The sequence below is a fragment of the Adiantum capillus-veneris genome, chromosome 1 (assembly GCF_014529385.1).
Source record: "Adiantum capillus-veneris isolate H3 chromosome 1, ASM1452938v2, whole genome shotgun sequence".
Classification (NCBI taxonomy): Eukaryota; Viridiplantae; Streptophyta; class Polypodiopsida; order Polypodiales; family Pteridaceae; genus Adiantum; species Adiantum capillus-veneris.
Window position 1 is genome coordinate 36,040,922 of NC_140931.1, and position 12,431 is coordinate 36,053,352.

Below are 12,431 nucleotides of genomic sequence, written 5' to 3' on the forward strand. Positions count from 1 at the left end.
CTATATTTTGCAGGTTTCAGAAAGGAAGGTAAAGAAAGTCATCGAAATGAATGTGGACTCAACGTATCATTTATCAAATGGGAACTCGCCAGGACAGCCTCAAATTTTGAGAGTTGCAGGCAGTGTGGCAAATGGAAGCACGTCTAATTGGGTGGGATCAATTTTAGATGGTAAAAATTTGCTCCCATCAGCTGGCATTTCCTCGCTTCATCTGCCCACGGTAGTTGTGCCCACTCTTTTTGTCCGTTCAACTGTACTATACGCTATTTTCGGTACACCATTCTATGTTCGATTCACATTGTCATCAACAATTGTTTACTGGTATAGGTCTGCAGCAACGAAGTAACTCATATAGCAAGGTGTAGACGGATTTACACCCATGCACATGACTATCACATCAACTCGATTTCTAATAATAGGTATGTGGAAATCCCTATTGATTATGTTCTACACTTTCAACGCACAGCTTTTATCTATTTTTTCAGTTTTTCTCTAACTCATGCCAAACAAACTGTGTTTGTCTCAACCTTCAGTAACTGAAGTTCTATTTGAACAGTGCCTTAGGCGGCAAGTAATAATTAAAACATCATAGTGACGCACAAGTGGCCAATGAGGCAAAACTTTGACCTTCAGCATGGCCATGGCATATGGGCAAAATTGTCACCTTTTGGTCGCTTAAATGGAAATTATGGTCCAAGTGTTATGCTTGCATTGAGGAAAATAAATGATATTACCCCATGGATTAACACCTGTTTCTCAATGTTCTCAGATTGGGTCTTGAACTTGGAGTTCATGCATGGAACGATGGACTTGGCTTTTTGCTCGGACTTGTGTTCACATGCACATGCCCGTAAATGCATTGTGCATGAACTTTCTGCAGGGTTTGGTACGATCTTGTACTTGCGTTGGAACGTCCTCTAGTCATTGGCTCATGAACGGGGACCCTCCATGTCGGTGTTGCATTGCATAGCATATTTATGTGCTTGCGTGCTCAATTTTTTTGCATGCTACCTTCTTGCATGAACGTTGTGAATAGTTTTGGGAAATGGGGATGCTCCCCCAAAACTGTGCGTATGTTGTTTGCTGACACATTTTGTGGCTTGTGAACAACCCCTTTTTCGGGATTAGTTTTCCTAGGATTAGAGCCTTGGGCAACCTAAAAGTCGCTCAAAACATTAATAAATGTGTGTTCACACACAATTTTAATCTTTAAGTGGACATAAAGGACTGAAATTAAATCCCTTTGACCATTTGGAGAATTTTGACAAGTGGCAAGTCTAAAAAGATTTACTTGTAAGAGAATTTGCGAGTTTGAGCTTCTAGGGCATTTTTGGGGGCTTGCCTTTGATGCATTTTTTTGCACTTTGAAGCTTTCCATAGCCATATCTACCTTGGGGGAGTTTCTTTTTATCATCCTATGCCACTAATCTATATATGGAGGTGTTTTTCATCAAAACAGTCCATCATATTGCCGAATTCTTTGTTTTTTAGCACCTATGCAAAAACGCTGATGATGCTGAGGTGTTGGCAATGGAAACTTTAGGTCTTGAGGTGATGTGGGCACTGGGCATTGGAATCTGATATCCCAAAATTGAAGTCAAGGTGATTCTTTTGTAGTTTTTTAGCCAATTGGCCTACCTAATTTTTATAAATGTATTGTCAAAGTCACTTATTAATAAATGACTTAAGTGACCGTTCATATGCTTATATGCTTAAGTGATTGTACTGTGCAAGTAAGGGTATGCACCTGTGATTTGCCTGATCATGGATGTCCTTCTAGAGGTTCACAAAGTGCTAGGCTAGATCCTAAGCTATTTTAACTAAGACGGATGCGGACCAGTAATAGTAGCTTGTCCATGTGGCTCAAGTGCTATGTGCACGTTACTTCTGATGCTGAATGCTTGTGGATGCATAAACCAACAAAAACTCCTCCAAACTTACAGATACTGCGGATGTAGGTACTGTTGCAATGTAAACACTGACCATAGAAGCTACTAGTCAGCATTACTATTGTCACAGAATGTCAACCTTGATGTTGACTCTGCCTTGTGAGCAAGTACTTCCACCCGAATAGTCCTATCATGAAAACATTGCGGGCGAAGATGGAAAGTAAGGGTACTTGGGAGGTATTTCCAAATTTCCAATGGTTCCATGTTGACAGAAGTGGATGCACGCTACGTGCGAATGCGAATGCGAATGCAAAAGAGGGTCAGGGATTCTTCCTCTAACTCCTGCCATACCCGCATACGAGGCAAGCAGATCTTGGTACTCAAGATCTAGATCTTCATGTATCCGATGCCGATCTTCTATCATGATGATGAGGTTATGCCTTAAGGGTAACCAAGACATAGGGATGCCCGAGCTAGGCTTCATTATGGCTAAGTCTGCCCTTGATCTCCAGAGTCATGACAGAAACTCAGTGCGTTGAACTTTGTGTTGATGTATGCTCATGTGTGTGCACGTGTGGTGTGTGTTTTGTTGGGGAGCATATGTTAGTACCTAGCTCTACACCCACTATTGGGCACTGACGAGGTTAGTGGGGATGTCATGGTATTTAGTCAATACTATGCATGATGGAACTGATGGTTATATTGTCTTGTGGGTGACTACCATGGGTCCATACCTTGCACTTTCCTTCAAGGGTTATCCTGGATTCATCTAGGTATATAGGGATGCCCGAACTAAGGGTGGGAGGCTAATATCTGTAGGCAACAGTTATTAGTGCGGGACAAGAACACGAAACTATTTGAGAGAGATTCCTTGGGTTCTTGTTTCTTCTTGGGTTCTTGATGTTTCCTTAAATTTGTGAAGCCAAAGCACGACTAGAGCTCTAATACCAATGTAATGTGTAGCGGAAGTGATACGGTGAATGCTTAAGATAAGTGCTCAGTCCCACATTTGCTTCATGCATATTTGGATGCTTCTCATTTGCGGACAACTGTTTAGAAGCGGGAGGGAGTGTCACCTTTTGGTCGCTTAAATGGAAATTGTGGGCCAAATGTTATACTTGCATTGAGGAAAATAAATGATATCACCCCATGGATGGACACCTCTTTCTAATTGTTCTTAGATCTTATGTTCCATTGAGTCTTGAACTTTGAGTTCATGTGCAAAACGGTGGACTTGGCTTTCTGTTGGAACTTGTGCTCACATGCACATGCCCAGAAATACCTTGTGCACGAACTTTCCTCAAGGTCTGCTCCAATTGTGTACTAGCACGTTCTCTAGTCATAGGCTCATGAAAGAGGACCATCCATACTGATGTTGCATTGCATAGCATATTTATGTACTTGTTCGCTTAATTGTTGCTATAACGGGTGTTGCTAATTGGACTATTTTCTTATTTTTAATGATTAATCTCTTTTTTAGGATATTTTATTATGTGCACTAGGAACTGTTAAAAGATTGTAGCTACAGGAACTGCCATCAAGAACGGACAAACTCTGATGTGTCATTTGATGGGTGACGGTAAACATCGCGAAGGAGTTTCCGTAAGCTCGGTGGAAAGGGCCGGGTTACGAGTGCCCTTGATGCGTCACATGATGGGTGACGGGTGCATCAGTAAGGGGGCATCCCGTAGGCTAAGGAGGAAATCCGAACTGAGTAAGAAAATACGCGTAAGAACGCAAGCACAAGAATAAAGATGGGTTCAATGAAGCTTTTTACGAAAAGCAGGAACATTCGCGGGAGGGCAGATGTTTTCCCGCGAGGAGTCTGTGTCTGCATTGCATCTGTGTCGTGTCCTGCACCCGGGGACGCCTGGAATGTGTTCGTGTAGCATTGTTTTCACTAACTGAGTGAGTTTTTAAAATTTGAACAGGTTCACACTTTATTTTATAAAGTGGCCGGTCACTTTTAAGTGACCAACCCTTTTATTAATAAAATAAAGCAACCAAGGCTCTTAAAAAAAAAAGCTAGCGCTAAAAGCTAACGTAGGGGGCTGAAATTGCGATCTCGCTCTCTCCTCTCTCTAGGAGCGCCAGGCTGTGCTTTTTGGGCCTCTATTCCCACCGGGTGCCAGACCCTATAAAAGGGTAAGCCAGCGTTCTAGTTTTCAGCAAGCCGGAAGCAGCAGAGAGTGCTAGCGCTGGGATTCTGGAGTAGAGGCTGGCGACGGAACTTGCAAGTGTTCGCGTGACGACTGAGTATGGAGGTCGATTCTCCGAGCAAGGAGCGACAGGTATAAGGTGTTGATACGCATTGAGAATTGTTGCTTTGTGTGGTTTGTTTTGCAGGAATCTCCCGTCTTACGGGAAGGCCCTTCACGGGAAGTACGGCTTCACGTCTAAGTCCCTTACGGGAAAGTACGGCTTCACGCCTAAGTCCCTTACGGGAAAGTACGGCTTTGTGCCTAAGTCCCTTACGAGAAGGAACGGCCTTGTGCCCAAGCCCTTTACGGGAAAGCATGACCTTCGGGTCTAAGATTACAGAACGGAGGGGTTTCCTCGGGTTCTCGTGCTTGTATAAGAATTCTCCCTGAATAAAAGAATACTCTTGAGGGGGGGGGGACCAGCCCATCTTCTGGTCCCCAATACTGTGTCGATCTTCTCCCTTCTCTCATGTTTGCAAAGTATTATAATTTTCAGATTTTCTAAGTGCTCGTGTACGCTCCCGTATTATGACAACGAGAACGTGCACCACGTGCTAACAGAAAAGAACAAACTGAACAACTTTAAGCACTTCAAATAACAACTGAACTTGAAAGAGATGCACGACGCACAAGATTGGGAGTGACGGAACTCCACCCCAAGAGAACACTGGCCCCAAACCTTGGCCCCCCTTTCGATATTTCTTTATATTGCTTCAACATGGTACAACTCCCATGGCTTTGCTCTGCTTCTGCCGCGGGTAGAGTGCCAGAGTGAGAGCCCATGGGTCATTTTAAAGGCCCCTTGCCTCTAAAAGTATACATGCAAAGCATTCAAGTTCTAAAGTATCTGGCCTCCCAAAAGCAGCCAACGCAAAAGTAGGAAAATCTGTACACTGTTGCGATAAAACGTGGAATTGTCGGTAGAGGCCTGTCATGTCAGCATATCAACGGAATTTTTAAAAATCTGCCACGTCAACACTGTCAACGTAAAATCGGGGTTGTCTGTACAATAGTGCCACATCATCAGTTGATTGCAAGTTCTATTTGTGAGAGTAGATTCTACTTTATTCTATTATGGGCCCCATCGGACGGGAACCTCATAAGTTGGTTCAGACTTCTTTTGCTGCTGCTTCTCTTAGGGTTTAGGCCCCTTGACTGAGATCTGCAGGTTGGCTCCGTTCTTTAGTGGCTTGACACGTCAGCAGCTTGTGACATCCCCCCTTTTTGATGAAGAGTAATCGTCTAGGATTACCGTATATCTGCAAAACAACTTAAGCTAGCTAAAAAATTTCCGAGGGTCATTCTGAGGGACAATCAGTTTTCTCATTCCAGATTGGTGCTCTTGATATCTTGAGTCATTGACTTCTCAGAAAATCTCATCCACTAATGAGTATAGTCTCATTCCATATTGGAGCTCTTGATATTCCGACGTAGCAAAATCAACCATCACACCAAGACCGCGCTGATCTGTAATGGGTGTCTTGATGCACTAATAATTACAAACCCATGCAATCTCATCCAATTAGGAATATTCAGTGGTTGGCACATCACAATGTGACAGAAGTGCTCACATATGTATGTTACAAGACGTAGAAACATATAGTCGTTGATGAACACTCCTCCCCGCAAATAACCATCCCGGTCCGGGGCATGAGTTGTTTAACTACATGCTCAACACTCCTCTCGTAAATAACCTAAAAAGGTCCGGGCCATGAGATATAGAGGCCTTTTACAACCAAACGCCCCCCCCCCCCCCCCCCCCCCCCCCCCCCCCCCCCCCCCCCCCCCCCCCCCCCCCCCCCCCCCCCCCCCCCCCCCGAGACCGCAACCCACGTCGTTGGAGGTGTTGAGAGGAATCACTGCTTAGACTTCTTAATATCCCTTCGTAAATAACCATCCAGATCCGGCCATGAGTAACAAACAACAATACTCCCCCCGTAAATAACTATCCAGGTTCGGTCATGAGTAGCAATAATACTTCCCCCGTAAATAACCACGAGGGTCCGGGCCATGAGTAAAAACAACACTTTTCAAACATTCAATACTCCCCCCGCCATGAGTATGTGCAAGCATTCTCAAACATCAATTCTCTTCAGTACTCCACTCAAGAGAAAATCGCCAAGCATTGAAACCACCATTAAAACCAGAGTCAAAAAATTCACATCAGCAGCAAGACAGGTTTAAAATAGACACCATCAAGATAATGGAGGTTCTATGTTCTGAAACAAGTTGCAATAAGTAGTTGCTTAATGAAGAGTACTGTCAGTAAATCAGTACCCCAAAATATGAGAGACAAAAATGGTTTATTCTATCTCAATTCTACTATTTTGTCGAATAATTCATGAAAGTTATAGTGCTCCCTCATATCATCAAAGTCATGTTGAAACCCTACTCTGATCATGGATATTTGTGGCTTGCGAGATAGTGCATTTGCAACCACATTTTTCTTGTCCTTGAAGTACACAATTTGAATGTGAATGTAGCGGAACGTGTCAGGTGCACATCTAACCCTATGTGGATGTGGACAAGCTAACTCCTACTTCTAGGGTTTATGAGGGCCTAGGAAGTGTTCCGGCACCCATAGGATTTGCATGTCCAGACACTTTAGTGTAGTTGTATACCCTCTGATTGCACATGAGCACAACCAATGTTTGCTAGGTGTAGGCATTGGGGAGTGTTCCTAGGCAGTAGCATCAGTACCAAGCCCTAGGTAGTATACGCGTACAAAGCATCTCTTATTTAATAATGAGGACATTATTAATAAGTGACATTCTAGCAACATTTATAAAAGTCACGGGGTCTTCTTTGTGCTCTGCTCGACATAGACTTTCGGGCATATATAATTGACCATAGGGGTCACTTCTCAAAGCATATTTAGCACTTGCAATACAGTACCCAACACAAGCATGCCTCGGCGTTTTTGCGATAGCTCAGCACCGTGGCGTTTTGTCCTCAGCATCCATCCACCCACTTAAGCGTTTTCAGCTCTAAAGCCTCTGTCAGTACATGCAGAACCAGATCAGCCCAAGGGCTAACAGTTTTCAGCCATCAGCATCAATGTTTTGTACCAGATCAGCCCATCGCCTGCAAATTGCAGCCCCATCCATCAGATCAGCCAGCGTTTTCAGCATTCAGCCCATTTCTGCCATCGCCAGCCCATAGCCTCGTCAAGTTGCAGATCCCTAGGGTTTTGCATTTTCAGCCCTTAGTTTTGCAGCTCCAAGCACCTACACCAAGATCCCATCTCAGCATTGTCTTCCGCCAGTTAATCAATGCTCATGATTCGCAAGAGAACACCTCAAGAGACTGCTGACATTTGTGCAAATTGGCCTCTTGGCCCTCCAAATACATGCTTGAGTCATCGGCAAACTCATCGTCCATAAGATATCTCTCTGAATAGGTAGCTGTAATCTACGCAAACCAACCTCCCGTGAAGTCAAAAATCTACTCATCATCTCAGCATAGAAAAGGAACAGAAATGGGGCAAGAGGGCAGGCCTGTCGTACTGACCATGTGAGCATTAACCGTTTCCCCTGTCTCCTTTCAACAACACCTAATTGTGTGCGCGTCTGTAAAGGGCTAACACCCCAAATATGAGAGAGGAGGCTGTGTTTCAGTTTGGTGGGTGGATTTTCAGGTTTGAAGCTTTTATGGAGAGCTGTGATTTCAGCCCTTGACAGGTTTGGACAGCTTGGATCTAAGTATTCGGATCGTCTATTTTCAATTGAATAAAGATATACTGAAAGGGGTGCAAATCTTTGGGGCCTACAGGGTGTCGGTCTTCGTGTGCGCAATGACGATCTAGTCGTTGGACGCATCTGTCAATGTTGCTAGGTCCATATATGAAACTTACGTAGGTATGAAATGGGTTTCAAATATCTTTTGAAACTTAAGAAACACGGTATTTTAAAAACTTAAAAATTTAATCATATTCAATTAATCCGTTGAAAATTACCATAAATATGGTTGAAAACACTCAACCTTATAGACACAATTACCCAAAAAAAGCTATAAATAACCCGTCATGTGATTAATCTCACTGGCAACTGCTATCAATCTAGTAAAATTTCAAGGTTCAAACAAACACATGTTTACAGCGAGAGCATGCCACAAACTACAATCTCCACCTTTCTCAAATAATAGTTTGATACAACATAGAAAAAAAGATATCTAAGCCATTACTCAATGAGCATTGAAATGCTCAAAACAAGAACAATACATAACTCTAGCCAATAGGGAAGATGCGGTTACAAATAAATAAAAGAAGAGTCTAAAATCAAAATCAAGGCTCAAGCCTCAACTTCGTCCTGATCCTCCTCGTCGTCTGTAGCATCCTCAAGCTCTCCAGAGTCATTGTTCATGTGCATCACACTCCTCAAGTAAGGCCTCGTCCCTTGTTGTAGCTGCAACAATAGTGCTGGCCTGTGTCTGAGAGCGTGTCCTTTGAGTTGCAGCTATCATCTCCTCATAGAGCATGGCATATATGTCTCCTCGTTAGGAATATATGGAATCTCATTGCACTTGTTGATGTCTACCTTGTTAGGATCAACTCCATTAAGCTCTAGCAACCGCAGATTACAATGAAAATAAACAAGTCTCTCCAACTCTGCAGTGGAGAGCTTGTCCCTCTTTTTGGTATGAAAAAGAGCCCATGTGCTCCAATTCCTCTCGGCTGGTCCAGAGCTACAATCTTGGGAGAGCACCCTTATTGCAATCCTTCTTTGTACAAGAGGAATATTGTAGTGTTAGTAGTTATTTTCATAGTAACAGGAGACGCCCTTTTTCGGGCTTCCTGCCCCTACTTTTCCGTCCCCACTTGCCGTCCCGCCCTCTTTTTTACACTAAAATCCATTTGAGCCCCGTCCCTCGTCACCCGTTCCCCGTCCCGGAATGCGTCCCTTGTGACTATGGTTATTTTAAGATTTCTCACAAGAATCAAGAATAATGAATGCGTAAGAGTAGGTTGGGATTTAGGAACGTACTAACTCAGGCGTGCCAATACCATACTTCTCCCACCATGACACTGGTTGTAGTTGAGCTTCCCTATGTAATGCAGTGGACTTTCCAAAATGATTACTACTACCATTATGGTAGAGAAGTAATTGATCTTCAAGCTTACTCATAAGCTCGACACAAGATGCCCAATGTAAGTACTCCACCCATCCTCCAACTCAGTATTCACAAATTGATCTTCACTCCTCCAAAGAGGGTGGAGAATGTGTGCCACTGGGCGATGGAACCAATCCCAACGATCTTGCCAAACGTCTGTAATGTCTTGTACTCTATGATAGAAGAACAAACTTGCCAAAATATATTACTAGTTATGACACAATGTACGCTTGCAAGACATAATCATAAATAGAATATTCAACAAGTACACTTACCTCTGCTGTGATAGACTAGTGCACACATTTAGTGCCTCCTCAATTTTGTTCATAAACTCATAGAGAAGGCCCATGGTACTCCCCTCGATATCTGTAAGCCGAAGAACATTGTATATGGGATTTGTGCTTTCACCAACCACCAATTCTCATTCATGACTAAATGAGAAAATGCCTTGGACCGTGGCTCATCCTTCTCATCCCATGCTGCTACTCCCAAGTCAAGAATCAATCACCATAGCACCAAATAACCACTTCAAAACAATTCACAGATCACAATAGATGTGCACTGGCCCAGCGGAGTTCCGTGCCTAGAGATATTGGCCCCAAAGACTCGCGCCCCTTTCGGTATTTCTTTATGTATTAAAATCAATGTCAGAGTACAAAGAGCGGTTAGGGTTCACTCTCAGACTCTGCGTCCAGATGCTCTGCAGAGTGAGCCCCTCACCACGTATTTAAAGATTACAAAGGATGCCCAAAAGCAGAGCCCCAAAAGCTTTCAAAAAATAAAAGCAAAGTTTCCCTCTCTCTCTCTCTCTCTCTCTCTCTCTCTCTCTCTCAAGAGAGTAAAAATAAAGCAGTTAATTTTCTCTCTCTTGGCGAAATTGCGTCGCCCATGGGGCTGCTTTTCAACTCCGCAAAATCCGGAAATCCGTACGCTGGCCACGTGGCAACTTTTAGGGTTTCAGCCAGAAATTAGGGTTAAGGTTTCCAGAAATTAGGGTTTCTGCAGATTAGTGTTTCTGGCAGAAATTAGGTTTTCTTCTGTCGGTAGCCATGTCATCACTTTGTGACAGTGCAACCATACTTGGACCATGTGGCCTCGAGTCCGCCTGACAACTTGCTTTCTTCTTGCGCAATTGTTTAGTGCGCAAGGTCTCATACGATGGCCCCTCCCACTCAAACCCAAGGCGAGAAATGGCACGTATTGCCTTCTTCCACCTAGGAGTGCGGGCAACATGGAAGGCTAGCCCACACTGAATAAAAAGCTTCATGATTTTGCGTGTCGCTTCCTTGATTTGCTGTTTTTGTATGGTTGATTTTATGCTCCCCGCCTTGAAACCATCAAGGGGTGTCCGTTTTGCACGAGGACCATCATCTTCAACATCCTCATCATCCTCGCAAGGCCTTTTATCTGCCTGACCTTTGATTTGTTGTGGTTGTCCTAAGTCAGCCACATTCTTCATAGGAATGCATAATTGTACAGCCTTCCAAGCTTTGAGACCATTATAAACCTCCACAGACTCAGAATCACACGGTCCTATCCCGTGGCTAAAGTGTGCCTTCACTCGTGTGAGCCCCCAGTGAGTGTCCTAATGCAAAATTTGCACTACCATTGCTTTGAACTGAACCCATATATGTATTGACCTTGTCAACGTTGCACCAGAAAGCTCCTACTTTCCGAGACATGCTGACAGGGTAGTAATATCTGGAGTCTGCATTGCATAAAGCAAAGTTTCCAAGGCATTTAGAAGGAGAATTTCATTAGAACTCTGAAAATGTGATCAAAACACTGATTTTCAGAAATTTTCACAGCATTTTTTGATTTTGATCATGCTCACAAATAAAAGAAAACAATACAGAGGAAAAGCAGCCAAAAACAAGACAAAAACCAGCAATAAAACAGAGAAAAAACCGAGAAATAATCATATGTAGCATAAACAGAGAAATCTTGGAAAAGAGAGAGAGAGAGAGAGAGAATGGAAGGAAAAAGGAACGGGTAGGCTGAGAGCGACTGCCTATTAAAGAGGGAACACAACTTGTCTTGTGATGCATAAGGCAGAGCTGCAACCGCAATGGCCCTTCTGAGTCACCGCACATCTCAGCCCGATGAGTGCCCCAGGAAAGAGGGCAAGAGCTGAGAAAACTGCGTGGGACGTAAGTATGAGCTGCTGAGGGAGGGCGAGGACCAGAAGGTGGAGGGGGGAGGGTAAGGGCGAGAGGAAGAGGAGGAGAAGGGAGAGGTAGTAGCGGTGAATGATCCATCTCCATGGGAATAGGGGCCTCGGGAAGAGGGGAGGGAGCGGGCGGGGGAACTGCAGGTGGAGGAGGAGCTGGTAGAAGAGGTAAGTGATCCTGTGCCGAAGAAGAAGAATGACGAGGAGAAGCAGGGAGTAAGGGGGTGGTGGAAACTTGAGAGGAAGCAGGAGAGGTAACACTGGGGGCTGCATGCGTTGTTGGTTGCTGACGAGGACGGAAGGAATGGTTACGACCCACTGTCTGCCATGCTGCCTCAGTGGGAGCTGAAGCGGAGGGAGGAACATGGAGGGTCGGAGCTCGAGGAGCACGTGTAGGCTGCTGAGGTGCTCGAGGAGTAGTAGGAGGAACGGGTTGTTGACGTTGACCACGTGGCTGAGCATGAGTGCCACGAGCCGGCTGTTGTTGCCGCCGATGGCGTGGCAGGGTCGGGCAATCTCGTGCCAAGTGTCCCATCTCGTGACAGCGTAAGCACTGTCCTAGGCGGCCAGTGACTACCTTTTGGAGAGAGTAGTCTCGATCGCGCACAGCCACAGTAACTGTATCTGGTAATGAAGTATCCCCAAACACCAAGACCTGAATGCGAGGTGGGCCAGATGAGAAGATGCAGGATCCTGGAACTACTGTGCCAAAATGAGCAGCAATCATCTGGAGGAGATGCTCATCAATAAAATGGAGAGGCGTATCCGGGAAGGAGAGCGTCAGAGGGAATGTGGGAATAAGGTGTCGACTGTCAAACTCCTCAGTAGTAAACTCGGGATACCACCTCGTCAAGTATATCATCCTGCGATTAGAGAGTATCGGAGAGAGAGCCAGGAGAGCTGAGGTAGTGGCGGGATCTGAAAGACTTACCATGAATATGCCCCTGCCAAGGAATGTAAGCTCCGAGATCCGTCCCTGAGTAGTGCCCAATGCACTCTGACACCAATCACCTATAGAAGATCGAGGTGGAGACTGTCCAATCATCCGGCCAACCAAGGCAT

At 44.6% G+C, this 12,431-nt stretch overlaps 1 protein-coding gene and 1 pseudogene across 5 annotated transcripts in view; one reads left to right on the forward strand and one right to left on the reverse strand.

Annotated features, from left to right (window-relative positions):
• Positions 1–12,431, forward strand: part of LOC147464547 (serine/threonine protein phosphatase 2A 55 kDa regulatory subunit B beta isoform-like) — a 185,070-nt gene that overhangs the window by 53,192 nt on the left and 119,447 nt on the right. For 3 of the 5 annotated variants that reach the window (XM_086515485.1, XM_086515494.1, XM_086515500.1), the window contains 2 exons: positions 14–223; positions 328–419. In XM_086515485.1, coding sequence (XP_086371611.1) covers positions 14–223; positions 328–419 — 302 coding nt within the window. The remainder of the gene's footprint in view (positions 1–13; positions 224–327; positions 420–12,431) is intronic. The other 2 variants (XM_086515490.1, XM_086515496.1) reach the window with 1 other exon arrangement.
• LOC147464548 (uncharacterized) lies at positions 8,441–9,604 on the reverse strand (annotated as a pseudogene).